This window comes from Amblyomma americanum, chromosome 9, assembly GCF_052857255.1.
Source record: "Amblyomma americanum isolate KBUSLIRL-KWMA chromosome 9, ASM5285725v1, whole genome shotgun sequence".
In the NCBI taxonomy this organism is placed as follows: domain Eukaryota; kingdom Metazoa; phylum Arthropoda; class Arachnida; order Ixodida; family Ixodidae; genus Amblyomma; species Amblyomma americanum.
The window spans coordinates 123799271-123818283 of record NC_135505.1 but is presented as its reverse complement, the minus strand read 5'-3'; the positions used below and the strand labels follow the sequence as shown (position 1 = coordinate 123818283).

Below are 19013 nucleotides of genomic sequence, written 5' to 3'. Positions count from 1 at the left end.
GCAACCGGCCTAGCCAGCAACGTCGACAGCCCGCTCTGCCGGCTGACTGGCCGTGGCTACTGGGACATCCAGTAAATGTGGATTGCTTTCCACACCTTTGTCATGTGGCTACTGTATTGAACTCTGCTTTTGTGTAATTGAGGCTTTCTCTTGTGTATGTTGTGCTTTTGTTTGTCATTTTGCAGGCAAATCAAGCGTATTCGCAGGTGGATAGCTGGATGCTGGAGGAACAACCTCTATGGAAAACTGCTGGCAAACTATGCAGATGATATCCTATGGCTCATATTTTTTGAAACTGTGTATCTATTGCTGTGAATATTTTGATGATTACGTGCCAAGCTGGGTACATCAGAATCCTTGCGGGCAGTTTTTGACGAATGCCGTGCGTCTTGACTTTTCAGCATTTATTTACGGGGTACAGACCATTTTGGAGCTTAGGTTTATGACCTTTTGTGGCATTTCTGTTCTGTTCATTGCTTTCGTATTTGGCAGTGTTGAGGTGTATGGATTGACAGTTTTTTGCGGGCAAGATAACCTGCTGCTCCCGAAATAAACAAGGGTTGCGAAACAGTAGGGCAGAGACAAGCAAATTGGTCTCCCATTCTCCTAAGTGCTCAATCAGTTGCATGTCCTAGGTGAATTTTGGCCCGATGATCTTGGGTGCTGGCAACAGAGATTGCGCTTCCTTTATTCTTGTGTGTGTGGATTTTGTTGGAATCCTAATCCCACATCCAATGAAAGAGTCAGTTTGCTGTGGTGTTCAATACAACCAGGTGCATTGTTAATATGACAGGCATGAACCGACTACTGGAGTATATGCAGTGCCATTCTGTGACTACTCTGGTGGCTTATGGAACTTGGTACCGGCACTAATACAAACTCTCAAGAATGCAAATCATCCATGTCATCTGCACCCTTTTCTTGCAATCATAAAATTTAGCCCAAGTACAGTAGCAAAACAGTTCCTGCCTGTTACCCAGTGCATTTTGCTATCTTCTAAGCACACCTCCACAACTAACTGCTATTACCTGTAGCTGCTGAAGTTAGGTAATTTGCCATTGCAATGAACTCTCGGATGTGAGTCTATCATATTTGAAACAGCGCAAGGACAGGACACAGTAAGGAGGCACTGTGAGCGCTGACTTAACTAGTTTTATTCCAGGAAGCTCAGGAACATACATAGGTTTGTCATATATATGGGAACCATTCATGATTAAGAAGGAAGAACATCATTTAATAGCCGACCCTTTGTCACTGTTTCCCAATGAAATCGCATTTCTAGATCATCGGATTTTTGACGCAGGCCCTGCCGCTAAATTTTAGCTGCCTTGTACACTGTTATAAATGTTGTTACTTGTTTACACTTGTTTTGTGGCTCCCTCTGATATCATCATCTTCTGATGCATGCATTACCATTAGGTTTTAACTGTCTTACACATTGTCATGAATTTTTGTTGTTTCTTGTTTAGACTTGTTTTGCTGCTCTTTGGGTCTTCCCCTTTGAGATCTTGTCGGTAGCCGAGCTGGGCACGTGCCGTTCCCTCATTCATGATGCAACTTTTGGAATTATTTTTTTGCTGCTCTTAGCTTGCCAAACCTATATAACGTGTGCTGCTGATCTTCTTGGAATAAAACCAGTTGATACTCGCACTCGTGTCTCCTCGCTGTGCCCCGTCCTTGCTCTCTTTTGAATATAGTCGGTGACCAACAAGCCCAATTCTCAGCACTTGCGTCAATCTGTGATTATTGGATATATGGAGCGCGTAGGCACCTCCACTATTAGCATTTGGGTTTTTGTGTACTTATTCTATCTTGCTCTGCTTGATATCCGAGAGAAAGGGAGTCCTTGTACTACAACGTACCAAGCATTGACCTTTCAAAATGCTTCCTTCCCTTACTTCACAGGTGTCTTACTATTGAAAACGTACATTCACATTCCCAGTAGTAATATGTGGCTTAGTACTTGCATTAAGCCATAAACACAACGAGATAACTTTGAAACACTCGAGTGCCTACTGCATTTTACGTGCTGTATTCACAAAGCATATGAACAATTCACTTGTGGCTTTAGGGACTTTTGGTTGAGCTACTACGCTCTGTTTGATTTTATAATCGTGGACCAGTATTACGAGAACAAAGTGTACATCGTGCCAGAGGAAGAATCTTCAAAACCAATCTGTTCGTGAGAACACGTGTAGAACCATACCGTCATATATGCATGTGCAAAGATAGGTTCACAGAAATCCATCTGCCTTTGCCTAGAGAGCTATCCAGACCATCTGTGTTAGACATAACACTATGGATATTGCGTCTTACCTGGTAGAAAACATCAGTTTCAAATATTTGTTCATACTTTATTACAAAGCCATTTTCACTTTATTTCTGACCATCTCCTTTCACATTTTGTGCCTAGGGAAGAAAGAAAACGACACAATCTGTAGTCGGATGTTCTTTGGATTGCTCGCTACTTCTCTGTGCATTGCCATTTACAAAAAAGCACACAAGTGCTGGTGCTTGTGGCATTTCCGTTCATTTTAAAGTGACACTCCTTTGCTCTTCGTTATTTTTCAGGCCATTATTGATAAGCCAAGATGTACAACATTCCAGAGGGAAAAACCTTCGGTACCATGACTGCCAGCCTTCCATGACCCCATTGCTTGTGCTCATAACCTGAAAAATTGCATGTGCAATGATCTCCGTGCATTGTGTTGATGTAACAAGTGGGATGAAAATGGCTTTGATGTAATTGTGTTAATTTCAGGGATCTAAATGAGGAATATGGGCTCGCCCTCAAAAGAAAAATTTTGTTTAGTGGACTTGTTTTGTAAACAGTATATGTTCTTCCGCAGAAATGAATGCTGCTTTGAAAAAGGAGAGGGAATAATGGATTGCTGCATTGTGGCCTCTTCTGGTGTTCCTGATGCTGAAGGGGCACCAGGCTAGTTCTTTTCTTTTTGAGCTCAAGATTCGTGCAGCAGAAAACATTGGTGCACATTGGTAAAACAGTTTAAATGAGGATCTGAATGAGATTCCCATTTTAGTCGTGGGACATACAGAACACGTGACCGCGTACAGCAATCGAATGCAACCTCCGACCTGTGTACTATTGTGGTGTGCGCATAGCACTACTAACATTAGAATCAGTATATTTGGTCACTCGGAATCAAGCACCAGGAAGGGAGTGATACCTGAAGAACAAGCGCCAGCTGGTCTTCCAGCTTTCTTAGTCAAGCTAGGCACTCCATGAAAAAGGGGTGGAGAGGCAAGGAGGTTTAATGGCTGTGGGGCATTCCAGAAGACAATGGGTCAAACTGGTGTATGTTTTAGGGTAGTTAATACACTCAGGAAATGTATACTTTTGGAAGAAAGTCTATGCCAGAGTCACTACAAGGTTGCATGTCTGTTTGTAAAGTAACTTTGTGACTTGGAGATTTGAACAAAATAAGCACCTCGAGCTAAGCTTTGATAAAGGAAGATAACTGGTTGCAAAACATTATGCTCAATTAAAAATGCAAATTGCAGAAAATGACACCTTTACTTTTGGTACACTATATGGTGAATCTAAAGCCGTCTTGTTACACAGAGATCAAAACAAGATCTCCGGAAGAGAGGTGATGGTCATTGCAAAAAACAATGACATCATATGAAGGAGAACAAAATGCAATTATGGTGGACATTGTGTGTTAGCTAAGTTAATAATGCACATTGATTTTTTCATTGATGCTATGTGGTAAGTTATGTTAATCATGCACATTTATTTTTTCATTCACGCTGTGTTTTCTTGATTTTCAAAGCTGAAACGTGAAAGGTGAAAATTGTATGCGTTGAAATAATTAGCAGTTTTGGTGCATCTGTGTGACACTTCAATCTTTATCTTGATTCTTGTGCTGTATGACCTTGACTCCACTACTTCACACTGTAGCTTTGTCTTCTGGTTGGGTCTTTGTGAAGACTATAGCTGTGCAAACCTGTACTGTCAGTATCGTGTGGTTTATTCTGCATTTTATTGTATGTGCAGCTGTTCACTGCTTTATGGGCATTTTTTTTTGCTTTTGCTGAATAGTGCAATACAATTCCTTGTGCGTGTTCTCAAGTGAATGACCTCATTTTGTGATGTGAATAGCATTACTTACTATTTAAAAACACTTTCTTGCTGTGTTCATTTAGCCTGCATTATGACATCTTCCATTCCATTTTAAGGTTTTTTAAGACCAGGTAAAATTTAGCTGTATGGGATCGTCTGTGGCAAAGTTTTTTTAGTTTTCTTGTAATACTGTTTGTTACGCGCATCTGTTTTGTCAAAGTAGCACCCTTTTTACCAGATTTGATGACCCACTGTGTTCTTTCTTTGGTTGCCCGAATAGGGCCTTATATGATTCAAGCCTTCATGAATTGCAAAATTTCTGTAAAACCAGCGTAGTGCTGTGATTATGCTCAGAATATTGCACCAGCTGGTGACAAGCTGACAAGTCCTATTATGATTCACAACCTGTCGCCGTGTTCACTGCCTCTACAGTGGTAGTCTAACCATAGGAGCAAGCGCCGCGCACATAGGATTTGCGGTGTTTGATTCCCAGTGCCACTGCATACACACCAGTGCTACAATACGGAAGCTTTGTCCCTGGCTCCTGCTGGGTGGAATGCTTGGAAATGGGTGTTTTACCCCACCTTGTTTAGAGGAAAGTGTGTGATGCCATGGCTGCTATTTGGCCAGAGCTGCCCTTGCACCATGGATATTCACCATTGTCATCCTTGGCTCACTGTTGCTGTTACGATGACTTCACCTTATCAGTGTGTTCCCAGAGATGGGCTTCTTTTGTGCCATCCATGGTGTTAGAAAAACTAGTAACCTTAAACCTTTCTGAGAACAGCGAATTGATGAACTGATCAGCATATAGAAGTGCATTGTGAAATGTGGTCATATCTGTTTCTTTGTTTTTTCCTTGTCCCAAAATTGGAGGATCAGGCATTAAACGAGTTAATATGAAATGCTCTAACTGCACTCAAGAAACAGCAGTGTGCAGTTCAGATGTGGTTCTACTGACTTGATTAATTACACTCTTGGAGACGATAAAGGTGGAACGTTGTGTTGGGCATATTGGCAACATTAATGGGTAGCTGTAACATGGACGTTTTTACCGGTAGCCATGCTCTGAAAGTGTTTTCATTTTGCGCAGTTCAATGGCTTTCAATGGTATAATAATGAAATGATGGCTGCATAAATTTTTTGTGTCAATAAACATAATGGACACTCGTTAGTTCTTAAGCCTGTCTAGAGGCTGTCCTTCCCATGAAGCCAGAAAACGTGCAACTTCATTTGTCAATGTAACGGCTATTGACTCGGTTCCGATAGGTCTCTATAGGCAATTGTCAGATTTTCCTGACCTTGAGGACAGTAATCATCTGCGTGCAGGTTTAAAAGTCAAGAATGTTTGCTTTGGAATTCTTTTCAAGCTCTCTCTAATGAAGTTACACAACCTTGAAAGGCTGTTTTACGACGTATTCCATATTCACAGTGTCATTCACATGCCACAACATGAGCTGTTGCACGTGTAATCTTTTGTCTCAGTGTATTTAATCTGTTTTTCACATGCAGGTTTGAGCTCCACGGTCAGCAAGCATGGTGTACCCTCTGGACAGAACTCGCCAGGTTAGAATCGGCACTTTTTCTCTATATATGCTTTTCTAAAGAGTGTCTTTGAATGAATAGATGAAGGGATACAGAAGCTTCACTTTACTGAACTGTGGTGAATGACGATTATATGTACCTTTGATATTTTGGAAAGTTGCTTTCTGTGATATGTGTACAACTTTCCGAACAGTCACCGCTGCGAGTTCTGTTTATTGATGCAAGAAATTGTACAAGGAGGCAAGGCCTTGCCAGGCTTTTAGACTTTAGCCTTGGCCTCCTTAGATACTGTATGAGGAGCAAATAAAAAAAAAATGGCATTGTGCATTGGGCTAAATATAGCTGACTTCCACTTGTTTATTTATTAAGCACACTTGGTTGGAGTTCAGACAGTGTCTCTTAATGCTAGTAATGTAAGTGGAAAGATCAAATGCACCAACTTTGGATGAGTTCAAAGGCTGCCCTATTTTTTGGCAGTGATAAAATTTCTTGCAGCCTAACTGATTTTTTGCCTGCATGCATAATTGAGTGTAGACATATCTTGTTTCATGCCTGGGTTCTCCTTAGGTCTGACCTGTGGAATAAAACTTCTGATAAACATCCACGGCTTTTCATGAGTGTGCTCTCCACATTCAACTTTTTTCCTAACTCCAAGTGAACTGTGGATTGTTTGTTCTTTAATTTTATTTTAAAACGCTCTGCCTGTACAACACAGGTTCAGTTGTCACACAGAGCGCCCATGGCACACCTCTCGTGCAAGATCCAGCCAGCAAAAGGCACCCTGTGAGCAGCTGCATGGGCTCTACGTCGTCCGGCATGGGTAACCACAAGGGCAACCCCACAGGAAATAGGCTGCATGAATGCACCGACTGCAGGAAGACATTCAAAAGTAGATCCAAGCTAGTGGAGCATCTCCGAGTCCATACCGGCGACCGTCCATACCAGTGTAACGACTGTGGAAGCAGGTTTGCACAAAAGGCCAATCTGAAGGTACACCAGCGCACTCACACAGGCGAGCGTTCTTACCGCTGTGACCATTGTGGTAGCAGCTTTACACATCAGAGTAACCTGGTGAAACACCAGCGCACACATACAGGTGAGCGTTCTTACCGTTGTGATCATTGTGGTAGCACATTTGCACAGAAGTGGAACCTGGTGCTCCACATCCGTACCCACACTGGTGAAAAGCCGTTTCAGTGCCAGTTGTGCCCCATGGCCTTTAGAGCTAGTTCACACCTTGTGAGGCATGAGAGATCCCATAAAGGCGAAAAGCCCTTCCAATGTGACTTGTGCCCAAAGGCATTCACTCGGAGGCAAACTTTGAAACACCACAAGGAGGCTATTCATAAAAAATAGCAGTAGTCTGTGATGGCCTTGGTGTATGTGTTGTGCTTACTACCAATTTGTATACTTGCTAACAAAGTTCTAGCTGAATGTCCCAAAAGAGGTGCTTGTAATTAACCTTTATCATTAATTACATTTGGAAGTTTTGTTTATTTTGAGAAAGTTTTCAGAAAATGAGATTTTTGTTCCCTTGTACGACACTCATGCTGTCGCTCCAAGTCTTTCGTGAAAACGGAGAGTGAGCCTGCTGTGCTCTTAAAGTTGCATCATTGGAAAATGAACTTGCGGTCGTACGTGGATGGCATTACTTGTTGTTGGGGAGTGACTTTCAAAAAATTGTACCGAATATTATTTTCTGGTACTAGTTGTCTCTCTGCCTGAGTGAAGACATTTTGGGGAGTCAAAGGTCACACAACAATTTCTTTGTCTTGAAGCCTAAGCGGGATAATTTTTGTGAGCTTAACTATAAGGACACTTGTTAATATCATTGAACAAATGACTGTTTTTGTGACAACACAGGAAAAGCTGCTGCTGTGAAAATCTTTGGCTGCCACTTTGAAAACCTTTGCGTGTTTCTTAAAGCAGTGTTCGCGGCAGGAAAGAGACAGGAAAATTAGGTATCCCGCCTCAGAACGATGTGTCTTGCGTTATTTTCCTGTCTTGAGGAGTTCTGCGTTCTTTGGAGCGAAAGCCGCACAAAACAATTCACTGTCATATGTGTCACCATATTGGAGCACTGTCTCTGCCCTATATAAATGGCACAATATTTGCAGAGCATTGTTTCCTCACCGTCTTTGTTTGCTTATTAAATCTGATTTATACATGTAACCCACCTCTTATGTAACATCCCAAATCCCGGGAGCCTTTAAGGTCATAAAGTGATGTGAAGTGCTGTTCCCCACAACAAAGTTGTTTTGTCTGATAACAGTGCATTATCACTTGTACAAGAACTTGTGGTAGTTTTGTTGGCTGCTTTGGAGAAAAGTTCAAATTTCTCATTTTCCTAGCCAATGTGCATTCACCTGCCGTCGCATGCATTCATTCTAATAAAGATCGATGAACAAACCTTTTATTTGATTTTCAAATGAATGTCCTGTTCTTCTTTTTCGCACATTGTGCAGTCTTCCCCATGCTTTGCACTTGCATTCTTTGAAGCTCAAGCACAGTTAACCAATATATGCCTCACGTTCAACACGCAGGACACTGTGTGGAGTAACTCAGAAAGTTTATTTAGCAAAAGTTGTGCCGGCTAGCGTAGGTTCAAGAGGGTGTAACCTTCTCCTGTGCATGGGTTGTGTTGAGTTTGTTTACTCTTATGCGTTTTCATGTTCAGAAAGATCGGACAGTCTTCTCTGGACACCAGTTTTGAAATTTTTCATGTGGACCACTCACATTTGGACGCTGCAAGGCTTGCACCTCCTGCACAATTCTGTCGGTGTACCTTCCTACATATGTCCTGTGGTGAGAATAAGATGGCCGACCACCTCTTTCAAACAATCGCAGTGCAAAAGCCTGCAGTTCTTGTTTTGTCCATAATGTGATACATGCTTAACGCCCACACCCACAGCACTCGTTTCATCGGCTTCACAGTTCTTCTAAAATGAACTCCGCTATCTCTTGGTAAACTAAGGTATGCGGGAAAGACCAGTTGTTGACTTTCGAATGGAGTTTCTGACAGAAGGGGGGGTGCTGAGTCGAGGTGTCACTGGTAGTGCAAGAGATTGTGTAAAAATCCCGCCTATTGCATGGTGCATTGCAGTCCATGCACGTCGGATGTGCCTATAGCAAAGGTGGGGCTGACGATAGAAGGCTCTTTTCTGCTAGGCCAAGAAATATCCTAGACAAGTAGACTCAGTTTCTGAGTTCCGAGCTTAAGTGCCAGTTCATGGTAATGTTAACTGGCTTGGCATGGGTCATGTATTTCATATATATATATATATATATATATATATATATATATATATATATATATATATATATATATATATATATATATATATATATGAAAGAAGCCAACAGTCACCGAAACCAAGGTGCACAAGATAATAATTGAATTTTTTTTTTAATTTGTAGCACCAATCAATTGGTTTAGAGAAAATTACTTAGAATAAAAGGGGCAACAAAGGGACAATAAAAGGGGCAGTTTTTCTCCGCTTGGGCTCCAGGAACCAGTGGGCACTGGTTTACTTCTCAGTCTATGCACATCCTGCCTGTGTGCAGCTAAATCACCAATTCAACCTGATGATAAAGGCTCCACTTCCAGGAAACGAAAGCTTTAGGTATGGGTGTGGTGCATCATTGTATGCAACACTGAGGGAGAAAAGCGTAACATTGATAATCGGGGATGAATGCAGTCTACAATATGTGTTCTTACAAGAGGGCCATTGAACCTGCAAATATTGCTTTAAAAACTTAAATGGCATTAAACAGAGAAAAGCAATGTAGAGGAGCTATGGAAAACTCTCAGTTGATCTTCAACAGATGTGAGAAAGTGTTTACATGCAGAAAAAAAAAGGTGCGTTTTGAAATGACAACATTGAATTCTTTAGAGGGAGTGCATACTTAGGTGCTTAATGTGAGGAGCATGTGGAATACCTTGGATAATATTGGAAGCTGAATGATATGTACTGTAATTAGCTCAAGCCTAGAATACACGTCATTAACAACAGTTTGAAACTGAACTAAAAACAAGCTCTAGTTTCAAGGAATCGTTCACCACAGCCAATGGGATGCAAACTGTGCTTGGGGGCACTTGTTTTTGGATCTTAATATATACCCTGAACTGAGCACACAAGCAGTGCAGTTGTGAAGTTCAATATGGGGCGAATGACAATAATTTAGTACTGATTATAGACGCCCGTACTAGGGACATGTCTAATTCAGAATCACTCGGCAACAGTTGTACTGATTTTCATGTGTTTACTGCTGGTAATTGTGTTCCTCCACTGTTCCATGTGACCTTCCGAATGTATCCTATTGTAAAATAAAAAAAGAACAAAAACTGCATAGCAGCGCCGAGTTTTCCTAATGAAACAATGGTCACTGCGATCAATAACGTTCACTTGGAATGTGTCTGATGAATTACTGCATTGCATCAGAGCCAAGATAACTGGTATGTTATAAGAAACTCCTGTTTATCGCATATACAACTGACGTTCGCATCTACAGTGACTTGTGTGTTTATACGCTGGATTGAAAAAAATTCCTGTATGAAAGATACTGTCCTAATCGTGAACAAACATCGCTCACAAGGTAGAAAAATTGTCATTATTCTTTCAGGCATAATTAAAAATTAGTGCTTTCCTACAGTTTCTGTAGTCAGAGAAACTGCTGTTGGCTGCGAGTTGAGCTTTGCAGATGCGAGCAAAGTATCTGATCCCACAGGCTGCCTCACCTGTCAGACGATGAAGCAACCAATATTCTGGCCTGGTGGCTGGGCGAGTTGTGCGTCTGTTTTGATGGTTGCTGTTGTAGTTTTGTCGTGCTTGCATGTGCTGATTTCCAATGTGTGTTTTAAATTTATGTTTAACAATTTCTTGTTTGCACTTAACTTAGCTTTTTGCCGACAGCTTTCATGAATTTTTTCTGCAGAGAACTTGCTAAGAATGCATGCTATTGGCTTTTCTTCACATAAAGCTTTGTAGTTAGGTTATAATGTTATCCTGCCTATCTTAGAAGTTGAGTTATAAAGTTTGATGTATTCCTGTTTCTTAAGTGATAACTTCTATATACCCTGTTGCTCAACTTCTATGACAGGTAGGATGATAATTTTACCTTTATTGCATGGCTTGAATTTATATGAAACACGTGTGGCAAAACGTTACTTAAGATATTTTATAAGTTCTTAAGGACTTATTGAACATTAAAATAAAATAAACAGTTGCCATCAGCACGCAAAATTACATGTTAACTGAAGATTTCCTCATTGTGGCTTAATTTTTTTTAAGACCCTCCTCCTTTCTTCAGTTCAGTAAGAAAACAAAACGCATCTTTGAGGAACCACACAATTTGCTTACCTACCGAGCCAACCTATCACTTGCTTCTCCAATTTGCAGTGGGGCGCAGCCCAATGTTTTGGCTGCTCGGACAGCCTTTCTGGAAACTATATTCCGGCGCACGAGTTTTTCACCAGTTCCAGAAAGTTCAGGCTAGTGCCAATGTTTTAAATTGGATCCTAAAGAGTGCAGACCATAATCCTATCTTGTATATAGTACATCACATTAACACACATCAACAAATTTTCAGGAAAAATGAACAGCTAAAGAGCACATGTTACAAAAATATTTTGCAAACGAAGAATGCAAGGAATACACAGCATTTTATGCTAATCATTAAAAATCGGCACACTATGTCGGAAGTGCCGTGGCAGAAAATCATTGCGAAAGAACATTACAGCTATCTCAGTGTGCATATCCGTCGTTACTGCGGAGTGTTATGCTCTCCCTGTGGCCGTAGAAAAGATAATAAATGATAACATCGAGAACAGCATCATTTCTGCTGATTCTCTGAGCATACTCGCCTCACTTCACAATTACAGTTGCAGTTACAGCACTAATCGGAGACATCATACAAAACAGATGAGCACGACAAAATTTTGCTGGGTTCCGAGCAACATCAGAATGGGTGGCGTTGAGAAAGCAGAACGATGCGCCGTTCAACCTCAGCACAACGAAATCAAGAGCGAACGTTCTCTACAATTACATGCTCTAAGCTGTATACTCTGTGAGCTTTCAACCACTATCGTTGAAATCATTAGCCTATGTAACATTTGTACGGCCTAAAATAGAGTATGCAAGCGCTATTTTCGCCATAATCAAAATAGCCTTTTTAATACACTGGAAGCAATACAATACCATGGCGCTAGGTTCATCTTCTCTGCTTATTCGTGTCATGAAAGTGTCACTGAACTAAAATTCATTCTTCATCTCGCTGATTTAACTGACCGGTGTCACACTTAAAAAGTATGTCTATATTATCATGTTTCGTACGAGTCTGTTATCAACCCTGCCTACTGCACATCCAGCCGTTTCAACCATGAAAAGACCACATATATCCTCTGCCTGCCCGCACATCTGCACATCTGTCTTCATTTTTTGTATGCAGTGTGAACAAACAGTATGATTTGCCTTTCCACATTGTACTCCATACTGACCCATCACTATTCAAATCACCATGAAGCATTGTTACGCTACGCAACCCGCTCTCTCATGTAATACCACTTCAAAGGGCCTTTGCAGAAGTAATAAATAAATAAACAAAAAATAAATTGGAGTCTAGATAAAATATTGAAGTAAATCATAAGATACACCCAGTAAAATCTATTAAATCAGAGTGAAGTCATGGTCATATAAAAAACGATTCATTAAGTCATGTATATATGAAAAAAAAAATCAGGTTTAGTGATTCTTCAAGTGCTGAGCTAAAATAACATCTTCATTTTCAGTGAACGGTATGGCATTTTGATCAAGCAGAGAGAGAGCAAGGATTAGAGTTTCAGTCTCGGACTGGGGCAATAGAAAATGGAAGATGAAATAATCTGCTTATTAAGTTTTCAGGCTGAAAGTTCTTGAAGTTTATTGTTATCAAAGTTACTCAATCTAGAAAGAAAACTGTGTAAAACATATATTTAATCTCATTAAATATGTCGCACGAAGGAATATACTATCAGATGAACTTGTACTCAATGCAAAAATGATGCTGAAAACACAATGAGGACTAATATAACTTCTGTAGAACTTAAGTGCCCACATTATACATATAAATAAATAATAAATCAATACTATGGTCATAATAATTCTTGCATTGTTTCAAAGGTCATTTACTGAGCAAAACAAAATAAATGGCACTATATATATATATATATATATATATATATACACTCAATCGTTCTGTCTACACGCGTTGATGAAAAGTGAATGCCTGATAGTGTACAATAATTCTAGCCCTCTTTCCTGTTGAAGTCATTAGTTGAATTATTTTTATGGTGCCTTCACATATTGGACACACAAACTTATATGCGCAGTTTTAGTCTTGTAAAGGAAGAGACATCAGCATGTGAGCTGCGCAGAGAAGTGGACACAATAAGTCGCAATTTATGTTCAAGCGCAAAGCTGGAAAAAGTTAAGGAAAAACTCCACTCTTTTATACTTGATGTCTACCTATCTTTTCACCCTTCTTTGCTTACTGAAGAAAGTGCGCTTGTGGACTGCTTTCATATTTTTAAAAGAAGCAAGCTTATAATTATCAAACTGCAAGGTATCCCAGAGGTAAAGCAAAAAAATTCTATCCTTTGGGTGGTGCATGATAGCCGTAGTCACTAGTGCGCCATAAAACTATACGCAAGACAACATGCACGTACGTACGCTATCTTGTGAATGATGTTTGGTATTGATTACAGGCCATTAGATTGCGCCCAGGAATTTATTTTTTTAATCCGGTAGATAAAAACACAAGTTTCTGTATGCTGTGGGAAAGGGAAACGGGAGCTCGCACCCTAAGGTACGACCGCCTTTTCTCCACACAACTGTGGAAGTAGAACGACCTATAACCGCAACGAAGCGCAGCCCCTAAAGATTACATATGGATGGATGGAAGGCAGGAGCATCCCCTTTGAAACGGCGCAGTGGTTGCCGCTATGCTCAGTTTTTTCCTTTATTTTTGTTTAACTCTGCTGTACGTTAATAATAAAATTCACCATTTTCTTTAAAAAACATCTTCCTACACTTTAAAACTTATGTCACCTGCCTGCTTTTGTGCCAGCAATCCTCCAATCGCTTTTTGCTAATTTCCACCGCAGATTTATTTACATGACTATTGTTATCTCTAAACCCTAATGCCTCGATCCAGCTCGGTGCTACCATGAGCAACGCTTGTGTCACGCGTACGCTCAACTCTTTGCATGGCCATGGCCTTTATTGCAATTAAAGACCTGATCATGCGCTGAGTTTTAAGATACGGCGCATTGTCTGGGCTTGCTTTCAGAAAACGCGCGTAGATGGCGTACGATACGCAAGGACGTAGTGGAAATTAGTGGAAAAGTAGTGGAAAGATTAGCGGAGGGAGTTGAGGATTTAATGGCGATAGCACAGCAAGTAAAGATCGTGGTGTGCACAGTGCCGGAAGTACAAGGACGGAACGGAGAAATTGCCAAGGACGTTGTGTCCGTTAATCGGCAGATAAGGAAGCTAAGCCAAGGGAAAGGCTTTGAAGTGGCAGACATAAACAGGGAAGTACATAGAGCAGGCTTTGGCGAAGGCTTTACACGAGATGGCATCCACTTTAATAGAAGGATAGGAGCCGAGATCGGGTGGCGCCTGGCAGGCCGGGCAGTAGCTTTTTTGGGGGTCCACTGCGGCTCAGGGCATAGGGGTAGGTAGAAGCAAAGTAGAAAGTGTAGCAGTGGAGGCTGATGCCGATAAAATGACCACTATCTATAGGAGGTCCAGGAAGAAAACTACAAAAAAGAAATTTAACACCAGGATCAGGTACATAAACATGCAAGGCAGTAGAAAGAGAGCGAAGGAGAGATAGAACAGCAGCTGAAGGGCGAAGAAGTAGGTGTATACGCGCTATGCGAGACACATCTCAGGGATCTAGAAGACCTACCATTTGTTGATGGCTACGTCTGGAAAGTGAGCAACAGAACAACAACGGAGAGGAAAGGAGGAGGAGTAGGTATGCTGATACATCAAGGAACAAATTGGCAAAGAATAAAGCCAACTTTCAAAGAGCATGTCTGGGTATCGGGTACAATTGCCGGTAAAAGGACATGGCTAGGAGTAGTTTATTTAGGGACCGGGGACAAATGCAGGCAAGAGAACACGGATCTAGTTAAGTGTCTCAATGATGATATAAAGCAGTTTGGGGAAGGCGCCAATATTATTCTGTAGAGGGACATGAATGGCCACATCGAGGATCTGGATGGATACACAGATTGTAACGGGAAGTTGATGCTAGACTTCTGTGAGCGACACAACCTGGCTATTGCAAATAGAGAAACTAAGCGCGAGGGACAAATCACGTGGGAATCCCGTAACAGGCAAACGACCATTGACTACTGCTTAATCTCGTGGGGGATGCATAGCAAGCTCGCAATGATGGAAATAGACGAAGGAGGGAAGTACAGCCTCGGTAGTGATCATTAGCGTATTAGTCTACAGTTTCGAGCCCTGCTCAAAAGAGAAATGAAGGGGAGTCAAAAAGAGTGGGCAAAATTAAATGACGAACAAATAGCGCAAATAGCGGCCTGCATAGAGGAAGCAATAGAGACACATCCCATGCAAAAGTGGGATTATAATAAATTATAACTACTCATTAGTACAAAAATAAAACAAGTAAAAGGAGTAAACTGTTGGAGAGGAAAGAGGAAGCCCCGAAGTTGGTGGAATAAAGAAATTAGGGAGGGCATGCATCGAACAACGACGGTTGGCATCACGGGAACACAGAGAAGCAAAGAGGGCACAGTTATCTGAAGAGGAAATAGGCCAAAAATGGGTCTTATCGACAAAAAAAACAGCAAGTGCAGGTCCTCGTCCAGGCTGAAATAAAGCAGTCCTCTGATAGCTGGCTGGCTGAAGTTCGCGATGCAACTAAAGGGGGGCCAAGAAAATTCTGGAACCATATAAGCTGGCTGGGCAAAGCGAATCACAGTAAGCAGAAACAGATTCACGATGCTGAGGGAAAATGTTTAGAGGGAGATGACGCTGTGAACTACATTTCATCAGTTATAGCTGAGTCATTTAAGAAAGACGATAGAGTAATCACCCCAAAAGAGGGGGCAACACAGGACAGCACAATAGAAAACAGCGTGGAACTGACGAATCTTAACTGGAAAAAGGCGGAAGCAAATATTCCAAGATGTACGTCCGCAGGGATCGATGAAATTCCAATCAAGCTAATCAATGAACTTGGCCCAAGAGGCAAGGAAACGCTGATAAAAGTATTGGAGGCAGTCATAACAAATCAGCAAATTCCGCACAGCTGGAAACAGAGTAAAATGAATTTGATTTTAAAAAGAAAAGGCAATAAGACGAACATTATAAAATCCTTCCGACCAGTTACGATAACATCAGTTACATACAGGCTGGCGATGCAGGCGGTGAAAATAAAAATGCAGTCATGGGTAGAAAGTAATAGAATACTCGGAGAACTTCAGAACGGGTTAAGAAGTGGTAGGGGCTTAGATGATTGCCTGTTCGTGTTTACCCAGTGCATATAAATAGCTAAGGCGGAAAACAGACCTCTGTATTTAGCCTTCCTGGACATAAGCGGTACATACGACAGCGTGAACAGGGAACTCTTGTAGAACAAATTAAAAGGTGAAGGTGTCGGTCATGAGGTAATTAATTTTCTACAGGAAATATATCGAGAAAATAAAGTTGAAATAACATAGGAAGGAATTAAGAATACAACTGTCCAGATACACAAAGGATTAAGGCAAGGTTGTCCTCTATCACTGCTGCTATTCATGCTTTATATGATAACTATGGAAAGAAGGCTACAAGGAAGCAATCTAGGTTATGATCTGTCATACACATTAGGCGGAAAAGTTGTTGAGCAACGACTACCGGGTTTAATGTATGCGGACGATATTGTATTGTTAGCTGATAGACAGGAAGATTTGCAAACTTTGGTGAATTGCTGTGGAGACGAAGGAGACAGTCTAGGTTTCAGTTTCAGCGCAACTAAGTCAGGTGTGATGGTTTTCAACGGCACAACTGATCAGGAGCTTACAATACAAGGCCATGAAATACCCCAAGTGGCCAAATACAAATATCTCGGGGTATGGGTAAACAAAGGGCATATGTACACGGAAAAGCACGAACAGACTCTCTCATAGCAAAAGGGCGATGAGATGCCGGGATAATGAAACAGGAATTATTGGGGGTACAACAGGTATGAAGTCCTCAGAGGTATTTGGAAAGGAATAATGGTGCCAGGGCTTACTTCTGGAAATGCAGTTCTATGCTTAAGGGCTGAAGTTCATTCGCGATTAGAAGTAAATCAGAGAACTGTTGGAAGATTAGCACTAGGTGCCCACGGGAAAACCACAAACGAGGCAGTACAAGGGATATGGGCTGGGCAACGTTCGAAGCACGGGAAGCTCAGAGTAAAGTACTATACGAAGAACGCCTGAGGAAATTGGATGATAACAGATGGGCAGCTAAGGTACGTATTTAAATACCTGTACAGAAAGGGCGTTGACACAAAGTGGCGGAAACGAACTAGAAAGCTGGCCAGTAAGTTTGCCAGGGATGAGGAAAGAGAAAGAAAGAGCATTAAACGACAGGTAAAAAACGTCGAAGGTAAAAATTGGATAGATTCAATGGAAAAGAAGCATAGTGTAGAACTATATCGATGCTGGAAAAGGCAGATCTGGAAGGAAACGTTTTATGATAACTCAAGAGGCAGTGCCCTCTTCTTTGTAGCTAGGTCAGGGTGGCTTAGAACGCGCAGCTACAGAAAAAAATTTAACGAAGATGACACATGTGCTGTGTGTGGTAAATCTGTAGAAACAATAGAACACGTCATCCTAAAATGTGATGGTATCCATCCCGATGTCGATGCAGGCACAGTCACTCTTACTGACGCGTTCTAGCACTGCGCATTCAGCAAATAAAAAATCAGCCACAACGCGTCGGCGGAGCGCAGTTTCAAGAGAGTGGAGAGGTATCTCCATGTAAGGTTTCTATTCGCGCAGTACGCAGTCGCGACGAGGAAACCATCGCACATACAAGTTAAGCCGGTTATAAAATTCGGATACAAAATTCAAGCATTGCGCTCCATCGGGTGCGACATCGAAACCAACAGTGCCGAAATTAGGTTTTGCTTTCGATCGCTTTATAAGGTCAAATCCATGCAGCAACAAGACGAAACCTGGATTGCTTAATTAATAGTTAATTATAATATTACTCATTTTAATACTTCATTGTTGTTTTCTGGATGGTCCTGGTAATGTTCGCTTGTATTTAAGCGTGCTCACGCCAACCACGCGGGTAGACGTATGGTAGCGCGAGCTGCATCGCGGGTGCCATCAACGATTGCACAAATTTCGGGATGACCGCCAGGTGGCCGGTGGATGGAGTGGACGCGCGCCTCGCCTCTGCTCCGTGTATTTTCACTCCGGATGGCGGATTTTTGACGTGAAATGGATTGATACCGCCCATAATCGGTCAGTGAAGGTGTTCGGCACCCGTTCCTACCATTTTTGCCCGAAAAGGACTCTACCGGTCCGAGCCAGGCGCGGAACGCTAGGCCTCGCGTTGTGCCTAGCTCAAGGGCCCCCGCCGTAGGCATACGGCCACCGGTGCGTCTAGACTCACCTCGCCTACGTATTGACCTAAGCAATAATGGTCTACAGCGTAGAAGGCGAAGAAATCAACCCCGAAGACTTCGCTAACGACCCGCGTTGGTCGAGAGCAATCCCAGCCCGCAATGTGGTCTTCCCTACCCTAGCCACTTCGAATCCGGCTCTGAAGCAAGCTTCCCAAGCTTACCCACCCGCTGACCTGGCCACGTCGGCGTCGCCCAATCAAGGCAAGACTATTTCTCCAAAACTTAAACGTCATGCTCCACTACCAAAACTCCCGGCTACGGATCTGAAAGTAATTTTCTGACCTGGTGGCGGATTGGATCTTAGACAATGTAACGGCGGCACGCTGCTGCCTATTGTGTGCGCAGCTGTGATGCTCAACTACCGTGACGACCGGCAGCGCAACCGACTCAGAGTTGACCCACACATTAACTCATTCACAATCGGCACACCTGCCGAGGTGCGTGCCAAAAACTACGTGCACCCGCAGACGCTCCAACTCCACGACAAGCAATTCCCGGTAAAAGCTTACATCGCCGCGCCCGACGATGCCGTACGTGGAATTCTCTACAATGCAATCTACAACCAAACCCGAGAAGAGATATTCAACGACCTCGTCGCACTAAACCCTAGCCGATCCTACACAATAGCAGACGTGCACCCTATGGTCCGCACTAAATCAGCTTCACCTTCAATCAGATCGCCTTCAAAACCAAGGAGGTCCCCAGC

General features: G+C 42.1%; 1 protein-coding gene across 1 annotated transcript in view; it reads left to right on the top strand.

Moving 5' to 3' along the window:
- The first annotated feature begins 1615 nt into the window (after positions 1–1615).
- LOC144103643 (uncharacterized) overlaps positions 1616–19013 on the top strand; it is a 36622-nt gene continuing 19224 nt past the window's right edge. Inside the window, exons 1-4 of the mRNA XM_077636307.1 lie at positions 1616–5650; positions 6345–6984; positions 18333–18508; positions 18653–18951. Of these exons, the coding sequence (XP_077492433.1) occupies positions 6425–6984; positions 18333–18508; positions 18653–18951 (1035 nt within the window). The 5' untranslated portion in view covers positions 1616–5650; positions 6345–6424. The remainder of the gene's footprint in view (positions 5651–6344; positions 6985–18332; positions 18509–18652; positions 18952–19013) is intronic.